We start from the raw sequence: 18,090 nt of genomic DNA, 5'->3' as shown, positions 1-18,090 counted from the left end.
TACAGCAATGTTGTTGTTGCATTGCGTAGGCAGCAGGTGGCGCCACTGGGCTTGAATTGGGGCTTAGGCACTTATATTTGCTCGCAAGTACAAAGACACTTTGAGAAACCTGATCTGAGTCAGAATGTACCTGTTTTTTTTTTTTTAGTCAAAAGCCCCGTTTGAAGAGTTTTAAAAGCCCCCAAAATATAGTTACACAGTAAACGTTTTTCTGCATGCTTTCAGTACTGACCCTTAAGCACTCGTTTTTTATTAAAGTGGAGATTTGTTTTGGTGAATGAATGTAAAGCGTGAGATAATTTGCATACAGAAAAAAGGACATGAGGGAAAGAGAAGAAAGAATTGATTTGTTTTAGCACTCCACTCTCACAATACTAAAGACCAACCAACGTCTTTGAATTTAGTTAAGCAAGTGCATTACATGAATTTCATTCCAACGCTGCATGGCAAAAGACACGCAAGCCCCTTCTACAAGCAAAGGAGGACACGCTCCGATCCTGACGAGATCCTGGCATGTAGAAGCGACAGTAGTGAATTTCTGAACGGGATCTAGTCGTCCTTTTAGCGATTAGCTCTTCGTCTTTAGTCTCTCTTGCTCTCGCTTTGTGAGACCTCCATTCATGGAAGTCGTTCTGTGCAGCCTCTCTTTTCTTCAGGCCAGCTTTAGTGTGCTGACGGGAAAAGGAGGAACAGTTACCATAGTCACCGGATTGAGCACCGTTTGGCTCACCAGCCCGGTGTGATGGTGAGCGACCACGGCCGTTGGCTTTCCCACCATTGTGGCCTGTTGGCCTGTGACCGGGGTGCCGTTAACTTGGGCGTGAGTGTGCGGGTGGTGCGCCAACGTGTGCGTGATGTGCCCCACCATCGCCGACTGCGAGACGGCCACCGACTGCGGGTAAATGGCCGCGGGGAGGTGGGCCACAGGATGCACGGTGATGTGTCCGATAGGCTGGCCGCCACTAGAGGGCGCAATGTGCGCCAGATGTTTAGGCCCAGCTGGGATGACGTGGTTGACAGCTTGGATGACGGACGCATGGGATACGGAGGCATGGGTGATGACTGTTGGCTGAGGAGAGGAAACGACGTGGGAAGGGGGCGCAGGGGCGATGGCTTGAGGGGTGACCATTGTGGGCTGGGGTTGATTGGGTGGAGCGGAGGGTGGTGTGGTGGGTTTGTGTTGTATGGAGATATGCGTAGGGAGAATGGAGGGTGGAGGCATGGCAGCACGGGGCTCTGATGGCGCTGGTGCAGACGGTTTGGCCGCAGAAGACGAGGGCGGGGAGGAGAGGATGTCATCATCTACGTCTTGGTCAAAGTTGTCTTCACCCTCTGAAAAGAGCGGAAATGATTCATGGCAATTAGATCTTACTTTGTCTCTTAGCCCTGATACAAATTACAATTAATCATATCAGGGGGAAAAATTGATGTTTGATGTAGTATGAAATCAATGTATATTTGGGAAGGAAAATGGCCTGTTTAATTGTACGCACCAAGAAAAACTAAGAAAAACTGTTTCTGGTGCAAGAAACCTCAACATGGGGGACCTCAAGGGGAAAAAAATAAATAATAAAAAAAAGGTAAATAAATAAAATAATAATACCAGATCTATTTCTTGTATAAAAAAAAAAAAAAAAACTAACAATTTGTAAAAAATAAAGTGATTAAAATAAACAAACATTCTATTTTTTTTTAATCAAATACTTAAAAAAAAAAAAGATTGTGAAATATTATTAGAACTTAAAATAATGGTTCTCTTTTTTAGTATTTTTTTAAATACAACATTTCTGTCATGGAAAAGCTACATTTCCAGCAGCAATTACTTCAGTCTTTCATGTCACATGATCATTCAGAAATAATTCTAATATGCTGATTTGCTGCTTACGAAATATTTCTTTTTACGAATACTTGAATAGCTGTGCTGCTTAATATTTTTGTGGAAACTGTGATTTTAAGCGGTAGGCTATATATACAGTCATGGCCAAAAATATTGGCACCCTTGGTAAATATGATCAAAGGCAGCTGTGAAACTTAATCTGCATTGTTAATCCTTTTGATCTTTTATTTAAAAAAAAAAAAAAAAATTCACAAAAATCTAACCTTTCATTGGATAATAAGAATTTAAAATGGGGGGAAATATCATTATGAAATAAATGTTTTTCTCTAATACACATTGGCCACAATTAACGGCACCCTTTTATTCAATACTTTTTGAAACCTTCATTTGCCAGTTTAACAGCTCTAAATTTTCTCCAATAATGCCTGATGAGGTTAGAGAACACCTGACAAGAGATCAGAGACCAGTCCTTCATCCAGAATCACTCCAGACCCTTTAGATTCACAGCTCCATGTTGGTGCTTCCTCTCTTCAGTTCACTCATTTTTTGTAGGGTTCAGGTCAGAGGACTGGAATGGCCAGCAGAAGCTTGGTTTTGTGCTCAGTGACCCATTTTTGTGTTGTTTTTGAGGTTTGTGTTTGGATTATTGTATGGTTGGAAGATCCAAACATGGCCCATTATAAGATTTCTAACAGAGTCAGTCACTTATTGATTTTTTTATCTGTTGGTATTTGATAGAATCCATGATGCCATGTGTCTAAACAAGATGTCCAGGGCCTCCAGCAGAAATATAGGCCCACAACATCAAAAATACAGCAGTATATTTCATTGTACACATGGGGTACTTTTTATCCCCGTGTTCACCAAACCCATCTTGAGTGTTTGCTGCTAAAAAGCTCATTTTTTAGTTTCATCTGACCATAGAAGCCAGTCCCATTTGAAGATCCAGTCGTGTCTGATAACTGAATATGCTGGAGTTTGTTTTTGGATGAGCGAGGAGAATTTTTCTTGAAACCCTCCCAAACAACATGTGGTGATGTAGGTGCTGTTTGACAATTTTTTTTTTTCTGCAATTCTCCAGCTGTGATCCTTGGAGAGTCTTTAGCCACTAAACTCTCCTGCTCACTGTGCATTAGGACGATATAGACACACGTCCTCTTCCAGGCATTTCGTAACATTTTATGTTGATTGGAAATTCTTAATTATTGCCCTGATGGTGGAAATGGGAATTTTCACTCATCTAGCTCTTTTCTTAAAGCCACTTCACTAATTTGTGAAGCTCAATTATCTTTTGCTGCACATCAGAAATATATTCTTTGGTTTTTCTCATTGTGATGGATGATTAAGGGAATTTGGGCTTTGTCTTCCCTCCTATTTATATTTCTGTGAAACAGGAAGCCATGGCTGGACAATTTCATGTTCATAATCACCCTGGAGTGCTCAGAATTGTGAATATGAATGGGAATATACTTCAGAGATATTTTACTCATAAGAATTTCTAGGGGTGCCAATAATTGTGTCCATTGTGTATTTGAGAAAAACATTTATTTCATAATGATATTTCCCTCCATTTTAAATTCTTATTATCCAATGAAAGATTAGATTTTTGTGAATTTAAAAAAAATAAAAGATCAAAAGGTTTAACAATGCAGATTAATTTTCACAGCCTTCTTTGATCATATTTACCAAGGGTGCCGATATTTTTGGCCATGACTGATGTGTGTGTGTGTTGTACCTGATGCTGTTGATGTGGAGGCCTGATCATCTTCGGGTTGGACAGTTTGTCGAAGTATCCTGTCGATTTCAATGATGTCTATACACTGGCTCAACTCATTCTTCAGCTCTGCGAGTCTTTGCTGAGTTGCGATCTTCTCCCGTGCTAAGCGCTCCATCTCGTGCTCGTACTCCTTTTCTTTCCGCTTCAAAGTCTGCAAGAAACATGACACATAACTCTTTGAATCATCTGCACTTTAATACGCACATGAAGCATTCACTGTGCAAAACACTCAATCACACACGTTCTGGTTTCAGTATGACACATTTCTCAATCAGCCAGCAAATGTGTTTCAACAATTAACTGATGTCTAAGCTTATGAATACACATGGGCTGTAAAGTATCTACTTCTTGTTTATGTATAATAACGAATAACTACTAGCATATATAAGAACAAAAGGTCATAACCATATTCCAAAACCTGTAAAGGAGACTCAACTCATAGTTGATGTTGCTAAGCTAAATGCTCATTCAAAACATTCTACACAAAAATTTTATTTATATAAAAATAAAGTTAGTAAAAAATTTGTAATCTACACACATCACATGACACAAAGACTCTATCTATCAGCCAAATAAAAGCTCTTTGATTTTAAATGTAGTGGGTGACCACACGAGGAGGGCCATTTTGAGATCACATGACAAGCCAAATACCATTTGTTTTATCTCAGTATTTCCACTACTACTAACATTTTGGCTGGTGGATTTATTAAATCTCGGCTCAGAGCCAACAGTGCATTTATACGGTGGCATCAACAACTTAAAAGATTTGCTTTTGTGTGATGCTACATTCATGAAACTAGTCCTGCGTTCAAATCCACAGGCTCCCTACACAGTGTTCACTGCTCCCTGCTCTTGTACGTTTTACAGGAGTTGGATGCAAGATACTTCTGTAAATAACTATAAATGACCATAGGTCATATTTGAAAGGGCTAAGCGCTATGTTTAACACTAAAACAATATTTGGTTATATTTGATGTGTTAACTAATTATGATGTATGACTCAATAGTAATGCCAGAGGCCTTTCCACTCCCTTTATTGAAGCTTCTTCAAGTGCTGGACTGATATGCAGTGACTGGTGGATAAATTTGATGAATCAATGTTCCCTCATTCCCTATGCCATTTGCAGTGCCCTTTGAATTGAACATGTTCACTCCGCTCAGACTGGAACGTGAAGTCCACCCTGTGAAATCCACTTTGCAGGGCACTTAAAGTAGAATGGAACACACCTTAGGAGTCAAAATAACTCCAAAAGAAATAACAGTGCTCCTTTTTAAAAGAGAGCAACAGTTTAAAGTCATTCAGAGAAGGAAATAAGGGAGGGATGAAAAGAAGGGATGTGGCAGTCACAGGCAAATGGTTTGACCCACTTTTTGTGTTAGTCAGCTGACCCCGGGACATCAAACCAGGCTAATGGGAACAAACTGTTTAGACGTTTAAACCCTTGAAGAGGAGCAGGTATGTCCGTCCACATTCAAGAAATGTGAGTAAGAGAGAGGCTGGCCGAGTGAGAGCGGAACTGCTCTGTGACAGAATGTTTAACATATGTGCTCATACAATTTTAGGAAACAAACTGGCCACGGAGCAAAGCAGTTTACACACCCCACCCCGTCTGTCAAAGCCTCGCGCACGTGATGCCTCTGATACACTCACATCAGTCAGTTTCCTCCTCAGTCCCTCCCTCACCTATGCTCTTGCCAAAGAAACTGTGTGACAACACGGGCGTTTTGGCTCCTAATTAGCAGGAGTCCCGCAGAGTCAGAGGACTGCAGCATACAAGATAACAGCACGTTTCTGAGTGCTGAAGAATAGAAAGCAGCAAGACAGTGAGCGTGCACGAAGATAGAGCGATGTGCAGAAATGGAGGGTTTTTTTGTGCGTGTCTGGCATTATATAACACACTGATACAGTATTAAGGGAACATGAATGCGACTGGTGCAGTAGGTTGAGAGCACAGGCAGAGAGAGAGAGTCTGTCCTAGTGAAGCCTGATCCAGGATTAGTCAGATTGGACTGTCTGGCCCTAAACCCCCTTCACACAGCAGGTCAACACAAATACACACACATGCAGAGCAATACATACAAGCCAACACCTTCTGTTTTCTACACGGATGGTATACAACCAGCGCTATTAAAATATCTCATATTAAATCATTAAACATTTTGCAAAAACAGTGTTTTTGAACCTTTAATTGATTATATTAGGCTGCTGTTGAAAGTTATTTTAACACTGAAATAAAATTACACAAGCACCCGCTATGAACTAGATAGAAATTCTGTCTGATATTGGTAAGCCATATAAACATATCCAAAACACAAAAGTTTGGGTTTATACGATTTTTTAAAAAGGTTTTTGGAAATAATTATCTTATGTTGTTCACCAAGGCTGCATTTATTTGTAAAAAAAAAAAAAAAAATTAAAACTTTGTTATTTATCAATTTTATTATTATTTATTATTTTTTACTATTTATTACAATTAAAAAAATTCTATTGTATATTAAAATAAATTAAAATAGATTGTTTTCCCCAGATGTTTTGATGAATAGAAAAGTTCAAAAGAACAGCATTTACTACATTTATTTTAAAGGTGACATATCAAAGAAATCTGACTTTTTTCCGTGTCTAAGTGCTATAGTCGGGCCCCCAGTGCAAGCCAGAAAACGTGAAAAAGAACAACCCAGTAATTTTCTTTTTGGTAATTCTTTCTCTGCAAGCTTGTGAAAAACAAGCCACTCAGATTTCACTCCCCTGTGATGTAGAAAGGGATCTTATTATAATATAAATTATAATAAGTATAATAATATCTTATTATAATTTATATTATAATAATATCTTATTATAATATAAATTATAATAAGATATTATTATACTTATTATAAATATTACTGCCCCTTAATCTGCAAATTCCACCCACAGTGTGTTTTCACAAGCGCAGACAGTGTACCAGTTCTAACGGCATGGCGAAAGTTCGAGCAAAGCATGCTAACTGCTCTGTCTTTGGCTGCACAGAACAATGTTTAGAGTCCCAGCCTCAGAGGAGACAACAGAGCAGTGGATTTATTGATTTATTTACTGTATATTATGCTGATGCCACAAAGTTCTAATAAACATGCGATTTCTTTCCCAGCTGTTTACCTTCACAAACATTTTGTAACTCATGTGTGTTTTTAAACATAAACTTGTGTGTATTTTATAGTTTAAGCGCAATAAGACATGAAAGAGAACTTAAGTGTGTGCGCTCAGAGAACCGTGTATCAGAAGTTAAACTAATAAAATGCATGACTTCAGTGCAACAGACACAATAATCAAAACCAAACAGATGTTTTTTAGCAGAGTATCTGAGGAAGGAGCTGTAAAGACACAGCCCTATTCTGGAAAAGGGGTGGGGAACAGCAGCTCATTTGCATTTAAAGAAACATGCACAAAAACAGCCTGTTTCTGCTTCCACTCAAAATAGGCATTTTCAAAATGATATAATAAATAATCTGTGGGGTATTTTGAGCTGAAACTTCACAAACACATTCTGGGAACACCTGAGACTTATATTACATAATGTTACAATAACATTATAATGCCTTTACTGTCACTTTTGCTTAATTTAATGCAACATTACTGAATAAGTATTCATTACTTTAAATATTTAAATATCCAATAGCTACTGCTAATGATTAATAAAAATTAAAAATATGTAATGTTGGCCAATAACTGATATATTGCAAAATAGTCTGCAAAAACATATGTCTCAAATTACATTTTGGACTTTGTTGTAATAGTTAAATGACTGTTAATACCTTGTCAAAGATTCATATAAACATTGGGGTGTTTTTGTGATAAACAATTGAACTTAATACTGTTAGAAGTGATGCTTTAGAAGCTAAATGCACTTGAAATAAACAAGTCAAGATGACAAATCAGAATGACAAGACTGTGTCATCATAGTTCTTGGGAATGCGACATTTCAGCTAGTGATAAAGCAGTCATGATAATACTGAAACATCAACCCCAGCCATCAGCTCAAATCCTAATGCGTGTATAAACCCTGTGCTGACTGACCCCAGGACAGTTTTGAACCCACTCCATCTTTTGTGTGTAAAGAAACAGACTAGACATCCCTACAGACTAGATATCAGGTCCCACTGGATATCACCACGGCAACAGCTGGAACCCGCCATGGTCTCCTTGGCAACAGAGCAGGGAAGGAGCAACGTGGTGATAAGGAGAAGGTGTAAGAGAGAGGCAAGGGCTAATGCGATTGGCTCACATCGACCTCTAGTGTTTTCCAGTCCGATGGCCCTCACACTCCCTCCCCCGTTTCACGTCTTCATGCCCCTCTACTTTTGTGATCAAAACATTCCTCACCTGCTCCCAGCATCCCTGCACTTTTCACTTTTATCACGATAAAAAGAGGGCACTCAAGTAACACTGCATTCGAACATCCAAACAATGAAATAATGCTGCAATAATATTTGTGACCGATTCGTATAATCGGCTATTAAACAAACAATATATATATATTTTTTATTGCCCAACTTACTGCACCTCAATTGCAAAGTCTTTGACTGTCTTGTCAATAGATTAGGGGTGTCCCCAAAACGCATGATTTCAGCGCCATAGACATGATAATCAAAACAAACTTTTTTTTTCAGACGTTTTTTTTTTAACAGAGTATCTGGCGAATGAGCTGTAAAGGCACAGCCCTGTTCTGAAAAAGTGGGCAGGGACAGCAGCTTATTTGCATTTAAAGAGACATGCACGAAAATTTAATTGTTGTGTGTTAAATTATAAACTAACATTAAATTATGAAATAATATTAAATGTAAGGGTAATATATATTTTAAATGCACTACATTTTAACATCATTACAAGTATGTAATTACAACTATATGTAGATATGACTTACATGTTTCAGAAGAAATGGCATTAAGGTACACTGTAGTTTACATAAATGCTGACAGTAAACTTTAACCATATTTCAAAGAACAGAATTATGAAATTCAGTATACATTCAGTATTATAGTTTAAATTTATGCATTTCCATTTAATTGCAATTGACGTGATTAAGTGTCTGAAAACATTACATTCAGTTTGCACTTAAACATATTCTTATACAGTATATTATGTCCACAAGTACTCTTTTAAAAGTATGCAAAATGTTATATTTTTATTCGTTTGATTATATGTACAGAAGTATTATATCATATCAGCCACCAAAAGAAAAAAAAAAAAGAGTTGTCCACTAAAGTAAATAAAACGTAATAAAGTGTGTAATAAAATATAAACATTATCACATATTGGACCACCATAAATCAACACTGATGATGCTGGTACATCACTGCAGCTGTGAACTGATCATATAACTCATAATATCTTGTATGAAAATTCATCTCTGCTGTCCCTGTTATATTGCTCCACAACCAGTGGGCGTAAAACAAGCGCGCCATGCCTGGAAAAACCGCAGACAGCATTTGACTGCATCTAGAACGAATCTGTAAAGAAACTCAATCTACAGACAGAGGGACCCCCTGCTGTTTACTGACCACCAGCTCTGTTTGCTGTGGTCTCCCTGGTTACAACGATTCACAGCACTACGGCACCGAAAAGAAAGAAAAAAACTAGACTCGAACAATGTAGCGTAACCTACTTTCACACAAGCATGCCATACAGCACGCATCATGTCCTGCAACAGTGCATTGTTTGATTTAAACAGCTTCGGTCGGCATGTGTGTGTGTGTCTGGCGTGCGCACGCTGAGGGAGAGAGAGGGAGGGGAGGACTAGCACAGAACAGCAGTTGACGTCACCGAGCTTGCGCTCGCCATGTGCTCATGCCTCACGTGGACACAGGAGCAGGCTCAAAGCAGACGCGGGAGGGGGAACAGGAGAGAGAGAGAGCTCCAGAACTGCACACTCAGAAGAGAGTAGCGTGCGAGCGGGCGGCCCACATTCCCTCGCTTCTGTTTATCGTGTCTTTATAACCATCGCAGGCTTCAGTTTTATAGCTTTTGAGATCATAACTCAAAGATATGTCTTTCATAAACAGGTCACCTTTCCGCCCACACTATTACACTAATTGTTGCGGCTGCAGTCTGCAAATTAAACGATCGACCGTGACCTTGGCACTTTTATGTCAGCTGTATCTACGTCAGTGTTATGTTCTGATCCGGGTAAACTTATATGCACTTTAACAGCTTAAACATGTCATTGACCACCAAATTAATGCTAAATGCGCAAAATGTAATATTTAGTAATTAAAATAAATCAAGGTTGTCATATGCTCAAATGAACATTTTTAGCTGGCAAAGAAAAACCAGATGGATAGACAAAACAGCCAAGTGGAAAAAAAGAAGTATACCTCTTCTTGGTAAGAAAAGAACAGGGGAAGAGGGGAAGGAAAAGATATAATGAGCGCACACGGAGAAGAATTTGACCCAGGATGTTTTGGCAGATGCATATGACACAATTCTGCCAGTAGAGTATGTGTGGAGAAGCGTATGTGGGTGGGAGGGTGAGAACGAGAGAATAAGGAGAAAATGGACTACAAATCCCCATCTTGTGACTTATTCCCAACACATTTTCTGTTTTTATATGTTATTAACTTAAAAAAAATATACACTTTAGGAATAAATCATATTTGAATTTTTTCATGAATTCAAGTTAGCAGCCAACTGCTATAGGTCAGAGGAAAATCAATGCCAATCAAAACTCCATCCTCACATTCAAACATTAACTTCTACAAGCAGACGTAACAGTCCACACCAGTTAACCTACAAATGGAATAAGGATGGATGTGTGTTTCTAGGTGATCGCATAAAAACATGTCCGGGTCATCAAACCTTTACCCTCAGAAATCAAAGGATTTCAATGTTAATTTTCTTAATGGCCTTAAATATAGGCTTCATTATATGCAAAATATATTGATTATATTTATTACACTCATATCCAATCCCATCGCTGATTTACCTGGATGTAGCGGAGTGCACTCCTCAAGACACTCAAATTGGAAGTTTTCTTTTCATCCACATTAGGAACGTTCCTCTTGAGGGTCTCGAAGCATTCTTTCAGATGTGCTCGTCTGTGACAGAAAGAAAAGCACTGATCATTCCTTTTCTTTTTGTTTTGTGCAAAGCCAGTGAGAGCATTAACAGATGTTTAGGCAAAGTGATTTATTGATGGAAGTAACAGCAATGAAGAAGTCAAAAGGCAATTGCTTTGTGATATAATATATGTTACTGTGGTTACTAGTAGAGCAAAGGCCTACAAGCCAGTAAAAACAAATAGCGCACTAATTGCAAAGCGATCAGTCCAGCAACCTTACATTAAGGCTACACGACGACTTTACATGCTCAGCTTCTGTTTGTCAAAACGAATAAAAACAAAAATGTAAACAGAAGTTAACCCACCTGTTCTTTTCCAGCTTGTTGTGAACTTCTCGAGTTCCAGCCCTGCGGGAAAAATATTGAATATGTTTCTGGGTAACATGTAAACTTTAACAAATCGACCCATTACGTTTTATATCATGGACGTTTTATATTATGTGTAAATAAGAAAATTCTGTCATCGCTCACTCTCATGATATTTCAAACTTTTTTTCTTCTAGGGAACACAAAAGGAAAGATTTTCATACAGCTCTTACACAAACAATGACATCAAACACTGAGCAGGGGTTGTCAAGCTCTGAAAAAACAAAAGATATAAAAATACTATAATGAGTGGTCCGTATGAATCTTCTGAAGCCAAATGATAGCTTCATGAGAACAACAGACCAAAACTTGGCATGATTTGGGGGGAGAAAAATGTTATTACGCAATAATAATAATAATAATAATAATAAAATCCTCCAGGTTTGCTGTGCATCCAAAATTGTATAACTTTATTATTATATATTAATGTTACTACTATTACTACTACTTTCTTCATTTTCAAATGTTAAAACATCAAACTTTTATTTGGGCCACAGAGAGCCCTGAAAGTGTCTCTGAGAAACTAAAAACACTGGATCATGAGTTGCTCGCAAGTAAAAGAACACAGTGCCTCACACTAAGCCATATTGTGATTTCAGTTTTGTTTCCATTAAATGTACTGTTCATTCTCAATGCCAACTTTCAAAACTGACTTTTATTTATTTAAACTGGATGAGCCCTTTGTTCGGTGATGATACATAAGTCTCAATGTGTCTTGATGATCCATATTTTAAAAAATGTAAATGATATTTAGGTGCTGCAACTCAGCAAATATTTCCACATGACTATATCATACAGCTTAAGAATATAGTGAAAGAGTAAAAAAAAATAACCCACCAAAAAAACCTGCTTTTTTGCAGCTTAAAGGGATAGTTCACCTAAAAATAAGTTCTCTCATTAATAACTCACCCTCATGTCGTTCCAAACCCCATATTCGCAACACAAATATGATATTTTTGATATCTCTAACCCTGCATAGGCAGAAATGCAGCTGAAATGTTCCCAGAAATGTAGTTAGGACATTGGTAAAACAGTTCACATAACATCAGTGGTTCAACCGTAATTTTATGAAGCTGCAAGAATACTTTTTGTGCACAAAGAAAACAAAAATAACGACTTTATTCAACAATTTTCTCCTTCAAATCACATATTCCGCCATTATCAAGAGTACCTCTGCACGTAAACAACGCCTGTGCATGATTATGCTGATGTAGAATACGCACTGAGCCTTGTTTACGTGCAGAGGAAAGCAATGCGTGTGCGTCGCTGTACTCTCCATAATGGCAGAGGATGGGACAAGGAAGAGAAGAATTGTTGATTAAAGTCATTATTTTTGTTTTCTTTGCGCACAAAAAGTATTCGTAAAATTACGGTTGAACCACTGATGTCACATGGATTATTTTAACAATGTCCTTACTACGTTTCTGAGCTTGGGTACATTTCAGTTGCAATGCTGCCTATGCAGAGTCAGAGAGCTCTCGGATTTAATCAAAAATATCTTAATTTGTGTTCCAAAGATGGACAAAGGTCTTACGAGTTTGGAATGACAGAGGTAAGTAATTAATGACAGAATTTTCATTTTTGGCTGAACTATTCCTTTAAAATCCTCAAACCTTGTTTGCATTGTATGCAAAAGAGCAGCATGAACGTTCTCAAATTATCTCCTTTTGTGTTCCACATAAAATATGTATATCAGAAATCACAAATTTAGTTTGCAAAACTAAAACCTACAAACACACAGCATGACTTGAGGGGCAGCGTTATTTCTCCTCATGGGTCAAAGTACAGGACAGCAGCCTACTTTTTTTAAATTGCAATCTCGTAACAAAATAGCCAACCCAGTTTGGTTCAAGATTACAGATGTGTGTCATTCAGTTTAATCTCCTCCGCTTTAAAAAATCTCTTTAGTTTTCTTGTATAAAGTCACAAAACACGGCTCACCCTCCAGGTCTCCTTTTCCCATCCAGGCTGCGTGGCTCTTCCACAGCGGCTCCGTTAGACCTGGGCAGTTGGCCTGCCTGACCCTGGGCCAGAGTGGGCTGAGGTTGGGGTAGTGTTGGCTGGGGCAGGAGGGTGTGTTGCTGTGGTGAAGGCTGGGCTGTGATGATGGGGGCTGGATACGGTTGCAAAAGTGCCTGCGTCTGTTGCGGCTGCGGTTGCTGCTTGGGACTGTTATTCGACAGAGGCAAGCTGTTAGCTTCTGCTTTTATGTGTGCGATCAAATGGCGATGCTGCTGCTGCTGTGTAGGGGAGTGGGCGTCCTTGCCATTGGGGCTGAGGAGGGGGGCTGCTGGTGGGGACAGGGCTGTGGCCAAGGTTGTGACCACTGGCATAGGGGAGGCTGTGTGAAGGGACGAAGCAGTCTGAATGGGAGGGACCGCAGGGTTGGCAGGGACCACCGGGATAGGAATGACAGCTATGGGAACAGGTGGTGGGAGGGGAGGGGGCGGGACCGGAGGGTGGTGCTGGTGGTGGCGGTGTGGCTCGAGCCGCATGTCGTCGGCCCAGGTCACATGGTTAACTTGGACAGACTGGATAATGGGGGCGGAGAGCTTCTGCTCAGCCTCACGGGACAGCAAGGCCTTCTCTTGCCGCTCCTCCTCCTCTGTAGAGAAAAAAAAAAACAGAAAAATTAACATTATGCACAAAGACAGATGAAATGAAGGCTACAACTTGGAAATGCTATTTGAGAACAATACATGTGTTTTTAAATTTGGGATGCTGTATAAAAATGCTAGACGGAAAAACACCAATGTGCAAGAAAAAAAAAAAGTGTGCATTTGCTTGCATAAACTACTGGAAACACATTTACAGAATACATTCCCAGATGCTCATCAAAAAAGGCATGTGACTGATTAATTCACTCCTGATTGGTTTCTTTTTTCTTTCAAAAAAGCCTACAGCTTCTGTTTTCGTTTATATTTTGCGATTTCCTTAGAAGTGACCATTTTGCTCTTTTGAACACATGGGATGGAAATGCTGCTTGATCTGCAAATAGTTTTGCAGTATTTCTTGCATAATTATATTTGCAGCTTGAATGGAAACTTATGATTCTCTCACTGAAGATTCTAATCAGAAAGAGACAGAAACACTGCTTGATCCGCACAGTTTTTGTAGTTTTCTGATTTATTTGAAACAGCTTGCCAAAGAGAACTTAATTCACTTTTATGTGTTATATTGATTATTGGTCAGTTTCAACGTTTTCAAATTACCAAAAAGCCCTTGTGTCAGTCCAAAAATCTATGACACCCATGCAAGTAAATCAAAAACTATTTCAAATTTTTAGTGATTTAAGTAAATATTACGTGAAATACTTCTACACTAAATTTCCGAGATTAAACTAAATCTAATTTGCTGCGATCAAATTGTATTCAACGTAATTCAACAAATTCAGCATTCAATTGGAAACACAAGTCTAGGCCATTGAAAAAATACACTACTTTTGTACTTAAGATTGTAATAGATTGGTTATCTACCATAAGCATTGACTGTCAAAATATAATACAACAGAAAAATGTATTTCTACAGGTGATTAATTTCCCTCAGACTGAAATATATTTTATGAAACTCACATTCATGTTACCTTGATGTGGTTGCCTGATTCATTAATAGCTTGAAATAAATATTCACAGCACAGATTTCAAAGAGTGATTTACTTTTTATTATCTAGCTATAATGTCATTGCTCTGTTTGTACAAAATGTGAAAGAAGTAAACTAAACTAAACTATACCAGCAACAATACTACAGATCAATACCAATTTACAGATCAGTAATGGAACTAATTAGTGTTTTTCTAGGCTCTGACTAAGAAGCGCTCATGGCTGTGAAGTGTAAATTAATAATGAGAAGCTGCAGACTAAAAGAGTAATTTAATACTTCAAGACAGCATATGAAATTCATAAAACAGGGCGCAAAACCTGCGGTGTAGCTATAGTTTTCATTTTAAACAAGAAAAGCCAGTGCAGGGAGCAGTAAATCATGACTCCTTGTCTAAATTAGGGTGGGGTGTGAGCTAGCTGTCCTGCATGGTCTGTCTCTTTAAGAGAGAAGCCCCACGCTACGCTGACGTCACACAGCAGTCTGCACGAAAAGCCAAGAGCTGGCGTGGGGAATCTGAGGCCGGGCCGTACCATCTGCAGGCTAAAATGCCCCCGCCATCCCACGATTTCCGTGATTGATGGACAGATCTATTGTTTAGCCCGTCGATCCATATTCAGTTGCATCTGAGTTGTGACTTCAGATCGATGTTTGAATTTTAATACAAGGGGGGATAGATTTCTGGCTGCTGTCCAAAACGTCTTTGAGCCAAAACTGTCATTTGCACTGCAAGACATTCCTGTGCAGGAGAAACTGCATCTTGCGAATGTAAGCACGCTGCAGACAAAGGGGTGACCTGATGCGAAGCGTTCCTATACAGTTCAAACCACGACATGCAGGAATCCTCCTGCATCAGCAGGAAGAATAATATTGACTGTGAAACACGTTCTCAGAAGCACAGAATGCTGGGATCAATATTTTCAATGCTTGCATATTTCTCCATTATATAACAGGAGATGACAAGTACATACAGAAATGCCATTTCTCTTGACATTTAAACGCGTTCAAAGAAATGAATAGCATGTTAGGAATACTACTGTGTCATTGTGCAAATATTACACAGCCAGGCTAATAAGCTCTGAACAGCTCATGAGAGTGCCATCTATTGCTCTCCATAAATAAGCATGTAAAGCTCTTGAGGATATACTATGGTGGTCTGTAGGATTTAAGAGTGTGCATTATCAACATGGCACTGCGTAAATGGGACAAAGGAACCTTCTAATGAAGTTTCCTCGTGTCTAGCATACAGCAAAAATTCCATTCCGTTTTCACAGGCTAACGTGGAAATCACGACCCACTAGACAAGAACAGCATAAAAGATTTTAAGAGGCTTGGCTTGTTTAAAACTGTGCTTGCATAAAAAGCAATAGACAATAATTCATTCTGAACAGTAAAATTAAGTGCAAACATGACATTTCATTTAACAACCAACTTATCAAACTAACCCATTCATAACTGTGTTACTCTAAGATAAGCAAGTGTGCTTGCTTCGTATAAGGCTCTTGTATAATTATGAGCAGCTTGGGAAACATAACAGAACAAATAATTAGGTCTGGACAATTAGTTAAGAACCTTTCACGTCTTCATTAACACTCAATACACTTAGACACTAGTTCACAAAGCACAAAGCTCAAAAAGTAAGTGAAAGCTTAACCAGGTTTGACAGTATAAAAAGCAAAAGGAACTTCTCCCTGCTTATGCAAATTATTATTTTTTAATAAATGTGGGGCATCATTCTCACTTCCTTTAACAAAAAGCCTCTCTTTTAATAAAGCGCATTTCATCCTATGTGCAATTTTATAGATCTAGTACAAGGTCAAGGATTGTGTAAGTGTATGCAAAGTTTGCACATTTAAAGAGAAAGACCTTGCAGAAATGTTCAAAAATATGCCAACTGCACTTATTGTTGTACAGCCTTTTTATCTGTATTCCCAAAATTTAAACAGTCTACAAAACAGTAAATCAGTCTGTCAAGCTTTTACTTGGAGATGCATGAAAAATACACATTATATAACTTCTGCATTGAGGGAGGGTGGCGTTGCCCTATTTTCTCCCCAGTTGTGACCTGGGAGAGAAGGAGGGGGGCGGGGGGTTGGTGTCTGGCGCGCACGTGGCTGAAGAGGGCGGACTTTCAGCACGCGGTATTTGCTGTGGGCGTGGCTTTACTGACACGTCACCTCGAGAATGAAACAAAAAGCCCCCCGCTCTGTTTAAAGCGAAAAATAAATCGCCAGTAAAATCTTACAACGTCAGTTTTATGGAATTTTGGCGTATAGAAGGTGCGAAAACGAACAAAAAAAGAGATTAAGCAGATAATAACGAAGAAGTTGTGAAGGGAAATCACACAGTGTCTTGAAAGTCATGAGTGAGATAACCACTCAGCAATGTCATTATGTAGAAAAAAAAAAAAACCTTTGGTCTGTTGCCACCGCCCAACGGATGAGAAACACGACGTTCGCTACTTTCAGCTAACCGGTTTATAAGTTAACTGGTGGGTAAAAATGGTTGTTATAATTTTAAGAATTCAACCAAGCCAATGTAAGTGCGTAAACGTGTAACTTTATGTGTCTGACAAAAACACGACGTGCTATGTAACTAGGATCTGTCGGGGTGAATGTACCCACCCACCGCAGCGCTATTGAGCGAGTATAGTAGCACACTAAATATAGCATGGATTTAACCCGGAAACCGAGTGAGCGAAATATGCCCTAGTCACGTAGACTGCACCCTAAAACAGTGCAAAGCACTGCACATTACTACTGAGACAAAGAGCTCTTTTAAGCAATTCTTAAAATAAAAAGCTGATTTACACTTATTATTATTTTTATTTTTAAAGAATTTTAATTTATCTTGAAGTGTGCCGGCATGAAAATGCAATTTGCTGGGTAAAATCCCAGTTAGTTCATACATATCGAATTTATCCCATAGATCTATGCAATCACCCAGTTCCCCCCCGCCTTACCACGTGTAATCTGTTGTTGCTGGGCTTGCCACTCCAAATACCTGGCCGCTTCCAATAGAGTATCGATACTCATTTTGAACACCGATACAACACGTTCCCGTTAAAAAATGTATGCAAGCCCCCGGTACAGATATATGTGGTGGGTTAAATCACAGTATAATCCACTGGCTTCCAAAGACAGTCATAAGACATCCAAGGCGCTCCCGAAATTCATCAGAAACACATTACTTCACTGGCAACAAGATGGCGATTGGAGTAACAGAAAACACAACAAGTCGAAAGGCATACCGTGCAAGGTCCGCCCTCTTCAGTGCTACTCCTCCCTCATACTACCAGTGATTAAAAAGTAGGGCACAACACGCTGTCACGGTAGCGATAGGATCGGGAATCTGAACCGAACGTAATCTCAGAATAGACATATAAAGGTTTATATAAATGATCAAGACTTAAAGGTGAGATT

The 18,090-nt window shown here is 38.9% G+C and overlaps 1 protein-coding gene across 2 annotated transcripts; it reads right to left on the bottom strand.

Annotated features, from left to right (window-relative positions):
- Positions 1 to 105: 105 nt before the first annotated feature.
- mntb (MAX network transcriptional repressor b) lies at positions 106 to 18,090 on the bottom strand. Of its 2 annotated transcripts, none has more exons than XM_058758077.1 (6): positions 17,919 to 18,090; positions 13,012 to 13,675; positions 11,011 to 11,052; positions 10,571 to 10,682; positions 3,573 to 3,765; positions 106 to 1,332 (listed from the first exon to the last, which is right to left on the bottom strand). In XM_058758077.1, the coding sequence occupies exons 2-6, from the start codon at positions 13,563 to 13,565 to the stop codon at positions 653 to 655; spliced, it is 1,581 nt and encodes a 526-aa protein (XP_058614060.1). In that variant the 5' UTR covers positions 13,566 to 13,675; positions 17,919 to 18,090; the 3' UTR covers positions 106 to 652. The 2 variants fall into 2 exon arrangements, with proteins under 2 accessions (XP_058614060.1, XP_058614059.1); XM_058758076.1 differs by lacking the exon at positions 17,919 to 18,090 and adding an exon at positions 17,631 to 17,907.

Source organism: Onychostoma macrolepis, chromosome 21 (assembly GCF_012432095.1).
Source record: "Onychostoma macrolepis isolate SWU-2019 chromosome 21, ASM1243209v1, whole genome shotgun sequence".
Taxonomy (NCBI): Eukaryota; Metazoa; Chordata; class Actinopteri; order Cypriniformes; family Cyprinidae; genus Onychostoma; species Onychostoma macrolepis.
The sequence above is the reverse complement of the archived record's forward strand: the minus strand, read 5'-3'. Positions and strand labels throughout refer to the sequence as shown.

What these genes read in the sequence shown, in the direction of transcription:
- mntb (XM_058758076.1), bottom strand. Translation starts at nt 17,703, where the DNA reads ATGAGTATCGATACTCTATTGGAAGCGGCCAGGTATTTGGAGTGGCAA. An exon ending in GCAACAACAGATTACACGTG is followed by an intron (nt 13,676 to 17,630) that starts GTAAGGCGGGGG and finishes TTTTCTCTACAG; the next exon opens with AGGAGGAGGAGCGGCAAGAG. An exon ending in GGGAAAAGGAGACCTGGAGG is followed by an intron (nt 11,053 to 13,011) that starts GTGAGCCGTGTT and finishes TTTTTCCCGCAG; the next exon opens with GGCTGGAACTCGAGAAGTTC.